This window comes from Anguilla rostrata, chromosome 4 (assembly GCF_018555375.3).
Source record: "Anguilla rostrata isolate EN2019 chromosome 4, ASM1855537v3, whole genome shotgun sequence".
Taxonomy (NCBI): domain Eukaryota; kingdom Metazoa; phylum Chordata; class Actinopteri; order Anguilliformes; family Anguillidae; genus Anguilla; species Anguilla rostrata.
The window spans coordinates 14,021,827-14,039,183 of record NC_057936.1 but is presented as its reverse complement, the minus strand read 5'-3'; the positions used below and the strand labels follow the sequence as shown (position 1 = coordinate 14,039,183).

Here is a 17,357-nt window from a genome sequence, read left to right as displayed (position 1 = left end):
ACCTTGTAGGAATCAATCTGGAAACTACATATTTCCATCAGCCTGCATGTGTGCAAAGGGCAAGTGTGCCTGTGGAAGTAGTACTGGGATCCAATGTAAAACTCGTGTCGGATTGGGTGCTTCATACAGTGTGATCAGCATTCATGCAGCATGTTTGGCAACTGAACTTAAGCCCCTAGGCAGATTTTTAAGGATCAACACATTCCAGCTCCACACTTTCAATCCCCCATCAGCCCCTTTGATCCTTTGCTCTGCTCTATGGAAGAGATGGTCAGATGCAAGCCCCACAGTATGGGTTTAGATGGGACTGTAAATTGGTTTGCGAATCCCCCTCCCCAGCACAGCATGTTGCGAAACATGGACATCACTGCATCTCACCCTCAATTCACCACACACACCCACAGACGATTTTAAATTGCTGTCATTCACCATGTTGAGCAGGCTTTCTTCAAGACAACACAACCTATTTGTGTATTCATTTATTCTGGTCATACAGACAGCATGATCAAGTGCCAGCTTCAAAATGAGATTCAAATCTTTGCGCGACCACGTTCAGTTAAAAAAATAAACAGTCCAAGGCAAGGTTCTTAAAGAAATGCATTTATGATTTAGAATCAAAAGAACATTTATGGCAAGCCATATACTATCTGATGAAACCAATTCCTGTCTGGACATTGCTGACATTCAAAAATACATTTCTTAGCAAATATGAAATCCTTATTTACAAAAACGTAAAAAACAAAACAAATTAATATTTAAGTTAAGGCCGTCAAATGACATGCCCTGCTTTTGTATATTTTATTAATAAAAATAAATGACTTAAATACAAATAAATCTAATTCACCACCTTTCCTTAAGTTTAACTGAGGCAGTTAACCACTGAAATCGACAGGATTCCAAAGGTTGTGTAGTTGACATCTTAATTCAAAACTTTTGCATTTGCATGCAACATCACAACTATACACAGCAAGTCTTTAAATTTGCAAAAGAAATGTCTAGAGGCTTAAAAATACGAGTCCTTTCATCATGTAAACTTATACATGAGAGTCCCTCAGCTGTTCGAGCCTTTGTTTCAAATGTTCCCTCTTTCTCCTCAACTGTTCTTTCAGCGAAACAAGTCTCTGCTCATCCGTTTGCATGCTGAAGATGCACTCTGTGGCCTTCTTGAGTATGACAACTTTAGGGGCTTTCTCATTGTTCGCTACCTCCGGTATCTCATCCCGCAAAGCAAAGAAACTCAACTTGAGCTCGTTCCTCCTCTGGCGCTCGAGCACGTTGTGAGTCCTCCTTTTGTCATTATCCTCAGAGTCGGACGTCCTGGGGCTGGTGCATTTTCGGTTGTTGCTGATCTGCTTGAGCACTCTGCCGCTGCTCTCCAGCTTTAGCCTTTTGACAGCGGGCTGCTCATTCCGCGTGGACGGGTGGGCGGCGTAGTTGTGCTGGTGGATGGGCACATGGCACCTCTTCAAAACGAGAGGGCTGTGGTGAGGTCTGCTGGGGACTCCCTGCACGTTCGAGTCGGACCTTCTCACCGCCTGCCTCTTCTCCACTGTGACAACATCGATTTCTTCTTCATCTTCCTCATCCTCCTCCTCCTCATCATCGTCATCATCATCATCTTCTGCATTAAGAGGGAACAAAAATAATTATTAAAAAGATGGACATTTTCAAATAAGCAGTGTTAACGGAAGACAGAATATTGGCATAATATTCCTCAAAGACAAATGTCAGCATTCCTGCTCCCCGCCCATTTTCTCATCAGCTGATATTTTCTGAACATTGCAGCATTGAACCCTACCCTTCATTAGGCTAGACTACAGCTTGAATTAAGGGGGTGTGGTTAAAAAATAAATTAAAAAAATCATATGCAGTTGCCACCGACATGGTTATCTGACCGACATGGTCAGCTGACCCGTAGCATAATTTAACGCTTTACATCACTGACATCAACGACAAGACTGCCTGCAGGGTTCGCAAAACTATGCACCGGTAATAGTACTCAGAACTCCCACTAATGGGGTTGAGATTCAGCTAATTAATAATATTTTCTCTCGTCGTTTAAAATGTGCCAGCTCTAAAAAGCTGTACAAGCAAACTTTTTGAACAGAGTAAAAACATTTACCTGCGTATTATGCATAAAAGCCTGAACAAATTACATCAATAACAGTCGATTGAACATACCTGAATCACTACCGCTGCTGCTGCTGCTACCACTGTTTGGTGGTGTGTCTAAAGCCAAAATCGGGGGTGACGTTATCGTGCTGGATTTGGAGGTTTCGGTCAGTGGGTATGGAAAGACTACTGACGGGTCTATGCATTCCGACGCGGAGGTATTAAGGTCTTGCAAGTAGCTGGCATTCAACCGACTCGTGCTGCTGCCCGTTGTGTCAGTAAGTGAGGACTCTTTCCTAGCAGCCTGAAGTGAAGCAAGTCTTTCTGACACCACTTTCTCCAGTTTAGCGGCAGCAGAGAAGCCGCTCCACATGCAGTCCTGGATAATGATAGACTTGAGAAAGGACTGGGAGTAGTCCGCATCGCAAATGAAACTCTGGTTGACCACGTCGTCCCCAAGAAACTCGGTGACCATCTCTAGTTGGTCTGCCGTTGAAGGGAATATGCTGGACAGAGAGGGTCGCCGACTGGGGGACAGTGGAGGAGTGGGCAGCAGCTCAAATTTCTTCCAGATGTCCTCGCTGGGAGCCGGTGGTTGAAGCTGGCTACGTTGCGGATGGTAAAAATCCTCATCTTCGTTGTCAAAGTAGAAGTAGGGCTGGATGGAGTCATAATCGTAATCGTAGTTCTTACTCGCCAAACTTGAATTCAGCGGCATGGTGACTGCCTACGAAAGAACGAATATATCGTTATTTTAACACCCTCACATTAAATGTTAATTTGCGCTGGATATAGCAGTGTGCATACTACAAATATATAATACATAATGAAACAGCTAGCAAACATTACGTTGGTGCCACCGAGATAGCTAACGATAAACTTGGAAAATTAGAACAGAAACAACAAAAAAATGCCTCACTGAAAATATATATGACGTTATTAAAGCAACTACATAAAATTCCCGTTTTCCAGGGACCAAGAATTCCAAAGATCATTCAAAATATGCGCGAGACACTGCACGTCAAAACAGCAGCTGACAGCTTACAAAAGCAGCCGGCAATTTAGATTTCTGCTGTTAACAGTGCACAGGTCATTTCATGTCTATGTCAGTACTAGTTCTAATTAAATGGATAATTCCCTTCAAACCCTATTTAACTTGCATAGCTAAATGATTAATTGTGTCAAACCCAGACAATCACTACGAAAAGCATATTTTAATGAGCAAGCTACAAGTCGCATCGGAAAAACACAAAATTTACGAAGTCAACTAAACGGACACTTTCAACCATCGTTAGCTAAATTATAAGCAAATGTCTTACCGTGTCAGTGACAAAGACAAATGGAAAACTCAATTCGATGAGAAAATGTGTATAAATAAACCACGCCGGTAAGTGCCAAGTGAAAGTAATATTCCAAAGTGGGAGTAGTCCTCGCCAATGCTTGGGTTAAGTCCTCACTTTCCTGTTATGCGTCTAGTTAGGCATGCAGCTCGTACTCTAAACTGCGAAGACCGCTGCACGGCTTTCCATTTGCTGCAAGAATAAGATCATCAGCTCCCGCGGGTTTTAATACTACGGATTGGTTTTTTTTTCTTCACTCCCTGTATATATATCCTTCCGCCATTTCCCGCCAAGTGAATATTGCGTTCTAAGGCCAGTTTATATCTGTTGTAATTTTTTTGCATCAGGTCACCTTAAATTCATTTTAGTCCTTCGATTCAAACATATAAATCTTCGATATAATGGATATAAATTATCGTACGATTAGTACTAGTTTACGCGGAAGTTTTTCGTTGTGCTTCGTTGTGGGAGGGTCGTAGTAACAGCACATTGACTTGGTGTGAATGTGAAAACAGAAAGGAGTGTTTACAATGGTTGTTTCGGCTTCTATGGTGGCAATTGAAGTTGTAAGTTTGCTGCCAAATGTTGCTATGACCTTCGCACTTATGTATGAGTTTGTCCCTAAAATGTATATGAAACAAATGTGTTTCCGTTTCAGTGTCATCATACTGTTTTTAAAGCATTTATGTTAACGAGCAAGCGATAAAATCTCAACATGTAGCTAGACATCTGAATTGATAATTTAATGGTGCGTCAAAACGTGAGCGCACGGATGTCCTAAAATAAAATGTATGTTGTTTACCTAACGTTAACTAACCCGGGTAGTCTAGCCACTGTCTCAGCCGATGAGATTGATGATTCGCAAGAAATAGCTGTCCACCAAGTTAACGTTATTTTAACCTTACAACAGTAGACACATTTTTAGACATGTTCTGCTTATCGCCGGCTGTTTTTTTTCTACTGTGTAGGCTACTATAACCAGCATAACCTTTATATAATTCATACTGTATTATGAATTTAGATTGATTTAGCTTTCCATCAATAGCTACAGTTGCCATTTTAAATGTAGTTAATGTCATATTTGGTACTAGTGCAGCATATTGGGAATAAATGCACGTAGGGAGTAGTTAGCTGGACACAGTAAAACATGAAAGTGTCATCGTAAGTTTAGAATTATTGTAAATTGAGTGCCTTTTGTGAAATGTGTTCTTAGGAGTTAAACATTTGTGACATCCTTCAGTTCCAGACTGGAGTTGTATGCTTTTCGTACTGCAGCTTTGCTTCATTCATCAAATCTAATGAGGGACAGAGCCACAGGCAAAAACTGGTATGTTACGCCCTCTGGTGTTTGAAAGCACGGATGCATTAAATAGGTAAACACTGCAGTGTCATGGAAAAAGTTCAGTGTGCCAAAGTTCAGTATTTCGGTTCGATGGGTCAGTAAACATGTTTTAAATTTACAGTATATAGCAAAAGAGTTTTTCATCTGTTACAATATTAACATTTGATGTTCTTTTATTACAGGTCAATAAAAACGCGAGAGACCATGTATGAATTATGGTGCGATTGTAGTAAATTCTGTGAATTCTTTTTTTTCGTATATAGCCATTGTAACTGTTATTTATTCATTATGTATAGCCTTACGCTCGCATCAGTTTCACACGTTGGCATAATCCTTTTTACTAGTTCCCATTGCAGTGGGAATTTGGGTTCTGAAAGCGAACGGGAGCAGGTGTAGACATCTGGGGGAGGGGGGGGGGCGGGGAGTGAGCAGGAGTTCGGGTCGGCGGTGGGGCACGTGCTTCAGGCGCAAGGGAGGGGCAGGTGACTCAGAACCGGGGGTCTGAGAAATGGCCGCGGCGTTCAAAAGGCAGGTGGGCAAAGGAGACGGCCGGAGGGAAGAGGCGAGGAGCAGCCGCCTCCAGATGGCCGGGTATCAGGTGAGCGCGCACACCTGAAGAATGGCGCCCCTCACGACCTCCACGGAGGAGCGGAGAGGGGAGACGCCATCCAATCTCTTTGATGAGCTTTGATTGCCGAGGTGCTCCCTTAGGTGTGTGGGGTTTTGAAAGAAAAGACAAACTGGCTTTGTGGCAGCAGCACGCTGGTTTCAGAACCGTCCCTTTATAACCAGTTAAAGCATTCCCAAGAGCCTCCCATGTGAAAAAAGTTCTGAAATATTCCTGAAGTATACTATTTTATACTTAAGAATACTTTAAGTATGATTGAAGTTTATATCAAGAATGCTTAGTATACATTTTTTTCCACATTGGCCAGAATAAGGTATTTCTTCTTAAAAGTTTAGTTCCTTCTTTATGTTCTGTATAATGGGTATTTGTCTTGCAGAGGTGTTGATCTGCCAGACAGAATATTTCAATGAAAATTAGATGGGTTGGCTGTAAGCTTTGTTCAGCTCTAATCCACATATCCATGTCTGTTATTTCTGAACATTTGGGATAATTAAGTAATGATGATCGACAAGCGCTTAATGTTGCTTTAGATACAGTACTGTGCAAAAGTCTTAGGCACCCTAAATTTTTAAATATAATATATAGTATATATTTCGTTTTAGATGTTTATTTTTTGTTTTCTGCATTAGTGTATCAGTAGAAAAGAGCAAATTTGAGATTTCCAAACATGAATTTTCCAAAAAATGAAAATTTACAGATACATTTTTGTATTTTGTTAAAAAAGTAATATTTTAAGTAATAGACTACTTTTCAGATAAAAAACTTCTCTGGGATTACCTGGAAAGCCAGAAGCAAACGAAACAGCCAAAATCTGCAGAAGAATTGTGGCAAGTTCTCCAAAATGCTTGGAACAACCTACCAGCCGATTTTCTTCCCGGACAGTGTACCTAAGAGAATTGATGTAGCTTTAAAGGCGAAGGGTGGTCACACCAAACATTGATTTTATTTTGTTTTTAACTATTTACTGCTCTTTATGTTATTTTTTCGATATTTATAACCTTTCATTTCGTTATTTTTGAAAGCATCTTTGCTGTACAGCATTTTTTTTACAGGTGCCTAAGACTTTTGCACAGTACTGTATGTGTCATCAGTAGGCTGTGGCAGTGCGGGTCGCTTCGGTTCTGGACTTCTGATGAAACGCAAGAGGCTGTGAGTTCAGACTGGATACTGTTTTTATGCCTTGGATGCAGGAATGCGAGCTTTAACGCTTCAGCATTCACATGGTTTTATCTTTGCTTAATCTGGAAAATGCAGGGAATCTGTGAAGCTAAGATGCGCTACGTAATTGTGTAAACTGGTTCACATAGTGTTCCTGATTACAGTGATCACACCCAATTTGCACATATTACCGTGAGCTTTGTTAATTGTCCCTGAACATACATTGGCAAGAGAGGCCTCATCACTAAATGTCTCTTGGCGCTTCTCCTTATAATTGGTTGATTGATTTGCAGAAGGCTGAAAAATCCGGAGAGATGTCTAAAGTCTAGTTCCGTTTCAAGGTTTATTTTTCAACTCTGCACATTTATTTTTAACCCAGATTCATTTGCGTAAGTTGTGTATACTTGCATAGACTACATAGAGTTTTACATATATGGACTTCTATATATGAACAACAATACATGGGATTATTTATAGTGGAAAATGGTACAGTGCTCCCCCATAGATCAAACAGTCAGTCTTAATTTTAGTCTGGCAAAACATTTGAATGCAGGGGTCCTCAATCTTATTCAGAAAGGACCAGTGTGGATGCGGGCTTTTGTTTTAACCAAGCAGTTACACACCTGCATCTATCAATCATGCATCTATCAACCTGCATCTTAGCAAAGACTTAGTATAATCAGGTGTGTAACTGTTTGGTTGGAATAGAAGCCTGTACCCATACTGGCCCTTTTTGGTTCGCTCTCGAAATAATGACATCATATACACTTCATGGTGACCAGAAACCTGGCATATATTCTCAATGGATATAAATTGACCGTTTTATTTTCCTGTAATTAATCTCATGCTGATAATCGCTCGTAATATCTTAAATACCATGTTAATTAATAATATGTTTCAGCGACTGGGTAGCAAGCCGCATTTGTCAAGTGTCAGCGCAATGAAAAAAAATGAGACGGTAGTCAGAGTAATGCAATAAACCATGTGCCGGTTGTACTTCTGAGGTGATTATACTTGTTAATGGCCAAAATTGCACAATGGGACAATGTATCATGGATTCACATAGGCAGCGGCATCCCCGACCCCATGATAATGACAGACTTCTCTGTGAGTCTTTGTGCTGCTTGGACCATTACTGCGCTTGTGAGGTTAAAATGCAGAGTGAGTTGTTGCTGGCTGTAATTTACGGGGTCTCGTTTATGGCTCGTGTTTCATACAGCCGCTTGTACAGTGCCATGCTTTCTTTCCTCTGCATTCCCCACTTGATTATAAATCATTGTCGTTGTAAACAAGCTCTTATTTCTCAGTTAGATTTTTTTTCTCCCAGTTTGGAATGCCCAGTGGTATTTGCCACCCTGTCTCGTGGCTGCGAAGTGCACTTGTCAGTGGAGTGTGCAGGCACATGATCTCCTGTGAAGACCGCGCTCCAAACCAGCTCTTTTGTTACGCCGATGTACTGCATTTCACCTACAGCCAATACAGGCAGACAAGCGCACCGCAGCGCAAAGAACGATCGCTAGCGCTCGGATGACGTGGGGCGTACGTTAGTGGATGAAGCCCTCCTTCCCTAATAGACGCCGTGCCCAGTTACGCGCGGCTCAGCCAGGTCCCTGCCCGTTGGTCGGTGGGGATTCGGTTGGAGACCGCGAGGCACATCGCCATTCCTGGAACCACATCTTCAGCTGCTCGACATGACGCCCCGGAGGCCCACAAGCCCTTATCTTTGTCATGGCCTGGCATGCCCTCGCCCAATTTCTGCCCCCCTTTCCACTCTGTTGGCGCACACGCCCTTGTAAGGATAGACATCGCACTGCACGGGATTTAATAGACCAGTACAGACACAAAGCTGCTTTGTGTTTATTTTTTGAGCTTGCATCAGAAATTACGGTGGCATAATGAGACACATTCAGCTGTACCACAGTCATTGGGCCGCTGATGTGCCAATAATAGCAATGCAGTTACGGACACATATGTCCACTGGCTTTGAACCCAAAGAGGAAAAGCATGTTGTAATACTGGCTCCCTTACATGTGTCCATTGTGCGTATAAAATGAAATATTCCTTTTTGAAATATGTAATAATTTATTCTAACAGCAGAACTTCACAGGTCAGAGCAAACACAACCAACTCAGCTGACGGTTGTCTGCAGTGGCCTACATACAAGATACAAACCATATAGGCTGGAGCACCTGTCCACCCTATACAACAGCAGGGACTTCTCCTATACTGGAACCAGAAGCGAAGCGAAGATTTAATTATGGTCCTGCATGGTTTAATTTCTGTTGGGCAGAAAAAGATCCATGTGCTATCTCTGCCCTGCAACAAAGCTGGTGTGAGCCAATAGAAATCAGGCTGTGGTTTAAGTTGACAATGATCGCCACAGCCAATGAGGTGAGCGGTAGTAATATATAATGCCAGGGAGCATCACAGTAAAAAGAATTTATGCAAATAGATGCTTCAAGAGGAAGTTGTACTCTTGGGTTAATCTAAAATTTGAATATTTAATGTTTGACTCATCAAACTATTTGCTATATAGTTTGCTTGAATATTGAGACATCATTTCAAATGAACATCTGTTGTTGTGTGACATGGTAATTAGCTCTCTAGCCTCCACTGCTAGGGTTGAAACTTACCCCTCTCAGTCGAGAGATAAGTGTTACATGTACATTTGCAGAGGTTTACAGCTCAAAATGGCCATTTAGAGCCAGGTCAGATGAGAGGATTGGAAAGGTGGACACCACCAACACTACCTGGAGCACCCTGGATTTTATCAGTCTTGTAGTACTCAAGTCCAGGTCTTGGACTTTTAGTTTGACTCAAGTCGTAATAAACATGACTTGTGAATTGACTTGGACTCAGCCCTCTGTGACTTGGGATTGACTTGGAGATGGAGGTTTTTTTTAAACTTGGTCTTGTGATTCTTTTTTCTATTGGTCGCTTCAGGACATTAATATAAGTACCATAGAGAGAATGTGGAATGGCTGTTGTCTTAAAGCGGTCAAAAAGTGGCCAAATGACCCCACATATGCAAGAATGGCAGAGCATTCTCCTGCCCCCAGTTAAGGCGATGAAGGTTTTAACACACCTATCCCATTGCATGCATTCATCAAACAATTCATCAACAGAAACTGTACACTGTGTTCTCCGCCAAAGAGAAAACAAAGAGGTGGTGGATAGCAGCAAAAGGTACGCACTTCTAGAGTGCGTTTCAAAAGACTGCCTTGTTCCCCATTCCGGGGAATCGCAACGGCGATCTCTAATCACCGATAAGCTATCAGCACTTAACATATGGCTGCTACCGGTGCTTCGTCCTTGATAAGAGAAGTTGGACAGAGCATGGAATGCATCTGATGCCAGAGAGCTGGAAGGTAGGCTTCGTTTCAGAACTGACTTCACACGTGCTCATTTAGTTTCATCCTTGTTCTTTAGGAACAGGGGATGTACAGCTAACTGAAACCTGTATCACTGGGGCTCTTTGTGGTGGGATGTGTTCCGCCTTGAACTCTGTTCAATCTCTTCAGGATGAAGGAACCCACAATCATTGACAAATTGGACATCAGACAGTGTCCCCGTCCGGGCTGCTCAGACAACAGACGCGGTTGTGTTATCAGCAGAGCGACTGACATTCGGTCAACAGTGCGACGGGGCGTTCTGACCGCGGGGATTGAGAAACCGTAACCGCATCAAAGAGGTGGAAATTCAGCAGCGTCAAGGGCCGTCGCTCCGTTTGAGATTTAGCTTCCGCTCTTTACCCCTGTTGGCTGGTCTTCAGAGAAAAGGGGTCATCTGCAAAAAGAATACGTGGAGCCAGGCCTGCATTTAATCGATAATTTATTAACTCTTGGCTTGCAATTAAATGCGAGAGTTCAGCACAGCTGGGCGAGCACCAATGCTAATTAAAAAATGTATTTGCACTGAAAGACATAAGGCTTTAATTGCTAGGCGAAGTTAAGGATGGATGTTTATTCAATTCAGGCATTAGTCTTTTTCATGACCGCATCACAAAATTTGATCTGTAATGCTTACGGTATTGAGTGTATGAACAGAGAAATAGGAAGTTTAGTTTACGGATCACTGATCTTGTTGTAGCCTAAGGTTCAGGTCTATGCTGGCCTTAAATTTTTTCTGTACAGGCAATATAAACAGCTCAAAGTGTATTAGCCACTGAATAGAATTACATTTATGACTTTTAATCACTGTAAGGTACAAATGTGTAGCAAATTTAAAGAGGATCAAATTGTTTCTAACTGATGTACATAAGTTAAACTGTGCTTTTTTGAAAGATTATAGTTTGATAAGCAGATCACTGGTCAATTAGGATTGTTAACACTAACCCTAACCCTCTCCTGCCACACAATAGACCTCCTATGCCCCAAAAAGCAAATGTGTTTACTGCATTCTTGTGTATTCAGGGATATGTACTTCCAAGCAGACTGTTGAATATGAAAGTAGTACACAATATTAATAAAATTGGTTACATTTGGAATATACAGTGGGGTCCAAAAGTCTGAGACCACTAGTCAAGATATTTCTATTTTGCATTTGTTTTGAATGTATAACTAATTCTTTCATTACAAATGATAATATCAGCTTAACAATTTGACTGAAAAGTTGAATTTTTGAAAAATGTACATGAACTTCAGAATATCTTCGTATTTGGCATGTCCCCCTTTTGCTTTAATGACAGCATGCACTCGAGCTAGCATGGACTCCACACGTTTGTGAATAACCTGATGACCCATGTTTATCCCAGCATGATTTGACAATGTTCCAAAGAGCTTCTCGTGATGTCACAGAATGCGTGGCTTTCTCAGTCTTCAAGTGCCCCCATAAATGTTCAATGGGGTTGAGGTCAGGTGTCTGTGGAGGAAAGTCCATGACAGTCAGGACTCCTTGGACTTCTTTGGTCTTCAAGTAGTTCTTGCAAAGCTTTGAGGTGTGTTTGGGGTCATTATCCTGCTGCAGTATGAATCCTTCTCCACAAAGATGCAAACCAGAGGGTATAGAATGGAGTGGTACTTCTCCTTGGTCAGGGTGTAGTCAATTCGGTGCAGGTGTCCAACTCCAGAGTAGGCAAAACACCCCCAGACTTGAATATTCCCACCACCATGTTTCACTGTGAGTTTGATACACTGCGGTATCATTCTCTCTCCTGTTCGTCTCCTTACATACACCCTTCTGTTACTGCCATAAATCTCAAACTTGGATTCATCAGTAAATAGGACTTTTTTCCAGTCATCCACTGTGAAATGCTGGTATTTCTTAGCCCACCCCAAGCATTTGGCCCTGTTTCCCCTCCTGAGAAGTGGTTTAGAAACTGCTACTCGTCCTCTGAGACCACTACAAGACAGCCTTCTTTTGACAGTACTTTTGCTGACTGGAGTCTTGCGTTCTTTATTTAGCAAATTTTGTATCTGTGATGAAGTTGCTTTTCTATCTCTCAGGGAACTAAGCTTGATGTATTGATCTTCTGATGGTGTGGTCATTTTTGGTCTTCCTGATCGTTTTTTGGATACAATTGATCCAGTGTCTGCAAAGCGTTTTAGAGTTCCATGCACTGCCCTTTTAGAAACCTTTAGTCTAGCCATGATTTGACGCTGAGAAAGCCCCTCTTTGCTTAGAATAACAATTTGACTTCTGACACTTTCATGTTTCCCTCTATCACAATGCTACTTAGTAAGCAATGATTTGCTGGAAACTTGAGGCACAGCCATATTTATAACAGGTGAACACTGGCTGCAAGTTGAGTTACTTGAACGAGCCTCTGATGAGTAGATCAAATCCACCTGTCATCTGAACGCATGCTTCAATGGAAGGGATACAACTCAAGGAAATCTGACCTTTTGTACAATGTATTTGTATAAATAGCAGTATAATAGTATGTGTATAAATTTGCTTAAATTTGATTGCTGACCTAGAAATAGTGCATAATCTTAAATATTTCTTCTTCATTTTAATGTTTCTGAATCCTCAAACTTTCTGATTATTTCCAGGTTTACGTGAAAATATTATAGATTCTCAATGTGGTCTCAGACTTTTGGACCCCACTGTACTTTCATTATCTCACATAATTTTACTCATAAGTCCTGGAGGACCACAGTATCCACAGGTTTTTTGGTTTTCATTCAGCAACCAATTTAAGCCTTTTTGGAAACAAGGTATGCAGACTCTAGCCAATCAATGGCTTAAATGCTTGGTCATCCAGGATTTTAGATAAAGATACCTGATCTTACATATACTGTACTGTAAGTATTCTGATACTGACATGTTTCAAGAGACAAAATATATCTTTCAGTGTTTTGAAACAAATATGTTGAGATAACAAGATGCTTGTTCACAAGCAACATTTGTACAAAAATGTATAAGCCACTACATTCCTTTTGGAATTTGAATAGATTGCAAAGCCATATCACAAAGGCTTCTGGTAGCCACATGGATGGAGCTAAAATTTGCCTCTAGGCAAGCCACAATTTTCTTCCCAAGTGTACAAGAACACATCCAGGAAATCTACTGTATCTTGCTTACTTGACTGTTGGAATAATGTGTGATGTCAGCCATGAATTTGCTTACTGTACTTCCTTTAATTTTGAACCAGGAAGTGTGCACTGTGCTGCCACATTGTGCTGTATAGAAATGTACAATTACACCATCACCAAGTGATTTAGCCAGCTATTGATAAAGAGGTTATCTTTCAAGTTTGAGGCTGAACCAGGAAATTGAACTATAATGAAATGATTGTATTGTGTAGTTTAAAATACTTTGATATTGAAATGGCCTTTCTAAATTTACAGGACAGTATGGGACCCGGATTGAAATTATTTTATTCTTGTATCCATATTCTATTGAAAAATAAGTCACTGTGTAAAGTGCATTTCACTGTTATTGAAATAATAACTGCTATGCAACATGTATTGCTCCAGTATACTCATGCCAAGTCAGGTTGTGAGATAAATAACTACAAGTTAAATCAATATTGTATACCCCAGGTGTTTCGCAGAATTTATATTAATTTGTTTTTTCTGCTACCGGCAACAAAAACACTGACTTGGAATTTTTGCCACATGATTTTCTGCAGAACATGGTTTAAGATTTAAAAATGATTAATACATATACCTTATACAGATACTTATTTCAGCTCTATGGCTGAAGTTGGGAATAAAAATAATCTGGATATAACATAAGGCGTAAAAATGTAAGTGCTCACCAGAGGGCGCAATTTATGCCTAAATTAAATAGAAGATGATCCAATCTACAGTGAGCTCAATATTTGGGACAATATATTTTCGTTGATTTGGCCCTGTACTCCACACTTTTATATTTGTAATCAAACAATTAACATGTTTTGTTACACATCCTTTGGATGCAATGACTGCTTGAAGTCTGTGACCCATAGTCATCACCAGGTCCTGAGTATCTTCTCTGGTGATGCTCTGCCAGGCCTGTACTGCATCCATGTTCGGCTCCTGCTTTTCTTGGGGGGATAATTGCCTTAGCGTTTCTCTTCAGCATGTGAAACACATTTTTACTTTGATTCAGCTTGGGTGAATGACTTTGGCCAGTCAAGAATTTTCCCGTTTTTGACTTAGTAAAACTCCTTTGTTGGTTTAGCGGTGCATTTGGGATCATTGTCTTGCAGCAGGATGATGTGCTGTCCAATGAGTTTGGACGCATTTGGTTGAATTTAAGCAGATACGATGCTTCTGTACACTTCGGAATTAATTCTGCTGCTGCTATCAGCACTTACATTATCAATGAAGACAAATGGGGGGGGGGGGGGGGCTATCTATAAAAAGTTCTGTAATTTCTACATGATGAAACCGAAATGTATAAATACCCTTAAATAAAAGCAGAGAATGTGCACAATTTAACCACATGTGAATTGTTTTATTGCTAAGTAAACTAAATTTCAGTAACTCAGTTTGTACTTAATTTTAGTTACTTAGTAATCAGAGTCGAATAAAGAAAAAATGTCTTTGTCCGAAACATTATGGAGGTCACTGTATGTTTACTGTAAGCATAAGAGTCGGGATGAATACAAAGACTCGATAGGAACAGACAAAAACTGTAAACCCTGCTTGAAACTAGAAATGTTGAAGTGATGAAGCGTAGCAGTGAAATGGTAAGTAATTAAAGTAATACAGTATACAAATCTGGAGAGACCATCTGACCTGACCTATATCAACCGAAAATATCCATTCCATTGGTTTTTCTCTGGTCTGCTGTTTTAGCATTTTAATGACCTCCACGTGGAGGTTCATACTGAAGTATTGACCCAATTATACAAACTAACGCTAATGGGGCTGTCCATGATATCAAATGTCCTAAATACTCATTAATGAATAGCACTTTTACATGTATTGAGACATTATGTTCATGGGATCACTACCATCATCAGGGCCACACAGGTGCACTACAGAGAATGTTGAATTTATAGTGACCATGTGTATTCGGTACTCAAATTGAAACATCAGATGAATTTTAATCATGACCAATTAATCAACACACCTATTGAAATTAATACATTAAATATAACAATTTGTATTTTTTATTACAGATACAGGAATATTTAATGTAAATTCAAATTGGTTCATAAAATGAAAACAAGAGATGATCACCACTATATTCAGGCTACTTTCAGGGATGTATTAAACATTCCATAAGGAGCATCAAACATTGATGCACTATTATTTTAAGTTTCATTGTAGACCATGGGGAAAGTACAACATCTTCAGTACTCACACTTAGAAATGGCAGATGTTCAATACTGTGCAGTGATAATTCAGTGAAGATAAAGTATAAAGTAAAATATATTTAAAATGTTTTAGAAATGTCTGTTATATTACCTGTGCAGTTCATGTGACCTCTTATCTTTCATGCAAAAAAATTATTAATTTTGCATTTTCATTCATTCATTCATTCATTCAAGTTTTACATGAAGCATTATATGAATCCTAATTTGAAAGGAAAATTATGCCTGAGGAAGTTCCTAAGAGATATATTTTATACAAAAGTTGTGGATCAGAGCTTGTGGTGCTGCAGGTATACTTTCATGTATGACAAATAAATGTAAAAAACAAATTTTATTGCTTATAACTGCTGCTTTTTAACCTGTACGGTGAAGCACTTTGTGTTTGAAAAATGCTATATAAATAAAGTTAATTATTTATTATATATATATATATATATATATATATATATATATATTATATATATATATATATATATATATATATATATATATGTGGATATATTTTATTTACACTTCAATTATGATACGATAAAACAATGCTTGTTAATGTTTGAACAATTAAAATTTTAAAAAAAAATTCATGAGTACAAATGAAATAGACAATTTTTTATCCAGTTCAGACAAATAATACAAATGATATGACCATATTTGTCTAATTCAGATAAATGAGCTGCTGAATGACATCACTACATTATAAAATCATTTAAATTTTCTCAAGAGCAAAAATATGTTCCTTATGGCTCACGGACATCATTAAAATTATGTAGCTGTGCAGAGGGGAAAGTTTAACAAGGAAGTACAAATGGTACTTGTGATTTTTTACTTATTATGTAGATGCCAAAGAGAAGTGTATCTTCCTATGAGCATGTTTTCACACAAGGTTGAAATGTGAAAGAAGAGACAATAAACCAACTGAAAACTATGCAAGAAATTTTAATAGAAATCTTTAGAGCACTACTTTTTCTTTGACTGATCCGTGTGATGTCCACAGGTGTTTTGGTTTATGTGACTCTGCTGTTTTTATTTATTTTATTTTTTTTACAATTATAGAATTTACAAAAATGTCTAATACACTACACTGAGTTTACAGTAAAATGTGATGTGTCAACAAACCTAAACATTGTGCTGTTATTGTCATCATTTGTCATACTCAGTTATAACTGATTGATTGTCTGAGATAAATTCAACAACAATATGGATTATTGTTAAACTCATGGTGTGAAATGTAGGCTCTATTGATGCCTTGTTTGTGGAAGACTGAACAAAGACTGAACCTGCACATCTGCAGTTGTGTGCATGCTTTGGTTATAGCTGCATTGCTCTTTAATATCCACAAGATGGCGGCTACAGCCAGAAAATGTCTAAGAACAATAATCAAGAAATGTTGATGAGAACATTTTTAGGTACTGTATGAAAACACTGTTATTAACAGTATTGTCCTCATTGAGGAAATTTATTTAGCAGCTTATGTCTCTACTGTACTGTAGGTGTAAATGTGTCAACCTTGCCTCACACTGTATTTTCTTTTAAATCAAATGTAAATACAAAGTGCCATATGTGGAAGACAGTTAAATCAAGAGGAAGAATTCAAAGTAAACCACAGGCTTGCATTATATGTCAGAAATACAAACTTACTTAGTGTGATTCCTCTTGTGTCTTTTGTGCTAATTTGGTCACTTCAACTTCCATGGAACCTCACTCTGTCAGACAGATACTTTTGTTACATTACCAAAATGTCACTCACCTGCTCTGCTTCTGGGCTCAGTAAATGTCCACCATGCACAACAGTACAAGTGTTAAAGAGATAGAGACTGTGTGTATAGGAGGGTAAATATGAAAAAATAAGCAAAGGCAGAACATAGACTCCAAATACAGGTCAGATAAAGTTTGATACAATTGTGATCACACGCGGGCTGAATTGTAAAGGAGCATGTGACCAGGCATGCAGGTGACTAAAGAGTCTAAAATGTGAAAGAAGTACCTCCAAAACAGATAGATTATGTTCAATAATGACTGTAATTTAGACGA

At 39.4% G+C, this 17,357-nt stretch overlaps 1 protein-coding gene across 2 annotated transcripts; it reads right to left on the bottom strand.

Annotated features, from left to right (window-relative positions):
- Nucleotides 1–466: 466 nt before the first annotated feature.
- LOC135252578 (transcriptional regulator Myc-like) lies at nucleotides 467–3,675 on the bottom strand. 2 transcript variants are annotated; one of them, XM_064330823.1, is made up of 3 exons: nucleotides 3,432–3,675; nucleotides 2,182–2,835; nucleotides 467–1,621 (listed from the first exon to the last, which is right to left on the bottom strand). In XM_064330823.1, exons 2-3 carry the CDS (start codon nucleotides 2,828–2,830, stop codon nucleotides 1,035–1,037), a joined length of 1,236 nt encoding a protein of 411 aa, XP_064186893.1. In that variant the 5' UTR covers nucleotides 2,831–2,835; nucleotides 3,432–3,675; the 3' UTR covers nucleotides 467–1,034. The 2 variants fall into 2 exon arrangements, with proteins under 2 accessions (XP_064186893.1, XP_064186892.1); XM_064330822.1 differs by having other exon boundaries at nucleotides 2,182–2,839; nucleotides 3,432–3,674.
- Nucleotides 3,676–17,357: the final 13,682 nt, after the last annotated feature.

What these genes read in the sequence shown, in the direction of transcription:
- LOC135252578 (XM_064330823.1), bottom strand. Translation starts at nt 2,830, where the DNA reads ATGCCGCTGAATTCAAGTTTGGCGAGTAAGAACTACGATTACGATTAT. An exon ending in CAGCAGCGGTAGTGATTCAG is followed by an intron (nt 1,622 to 2,181) that starts GTATGTTCAATC and finishes CTCTTAATGCAG; the next exon opens with AAGATGATGATGATGACGAT.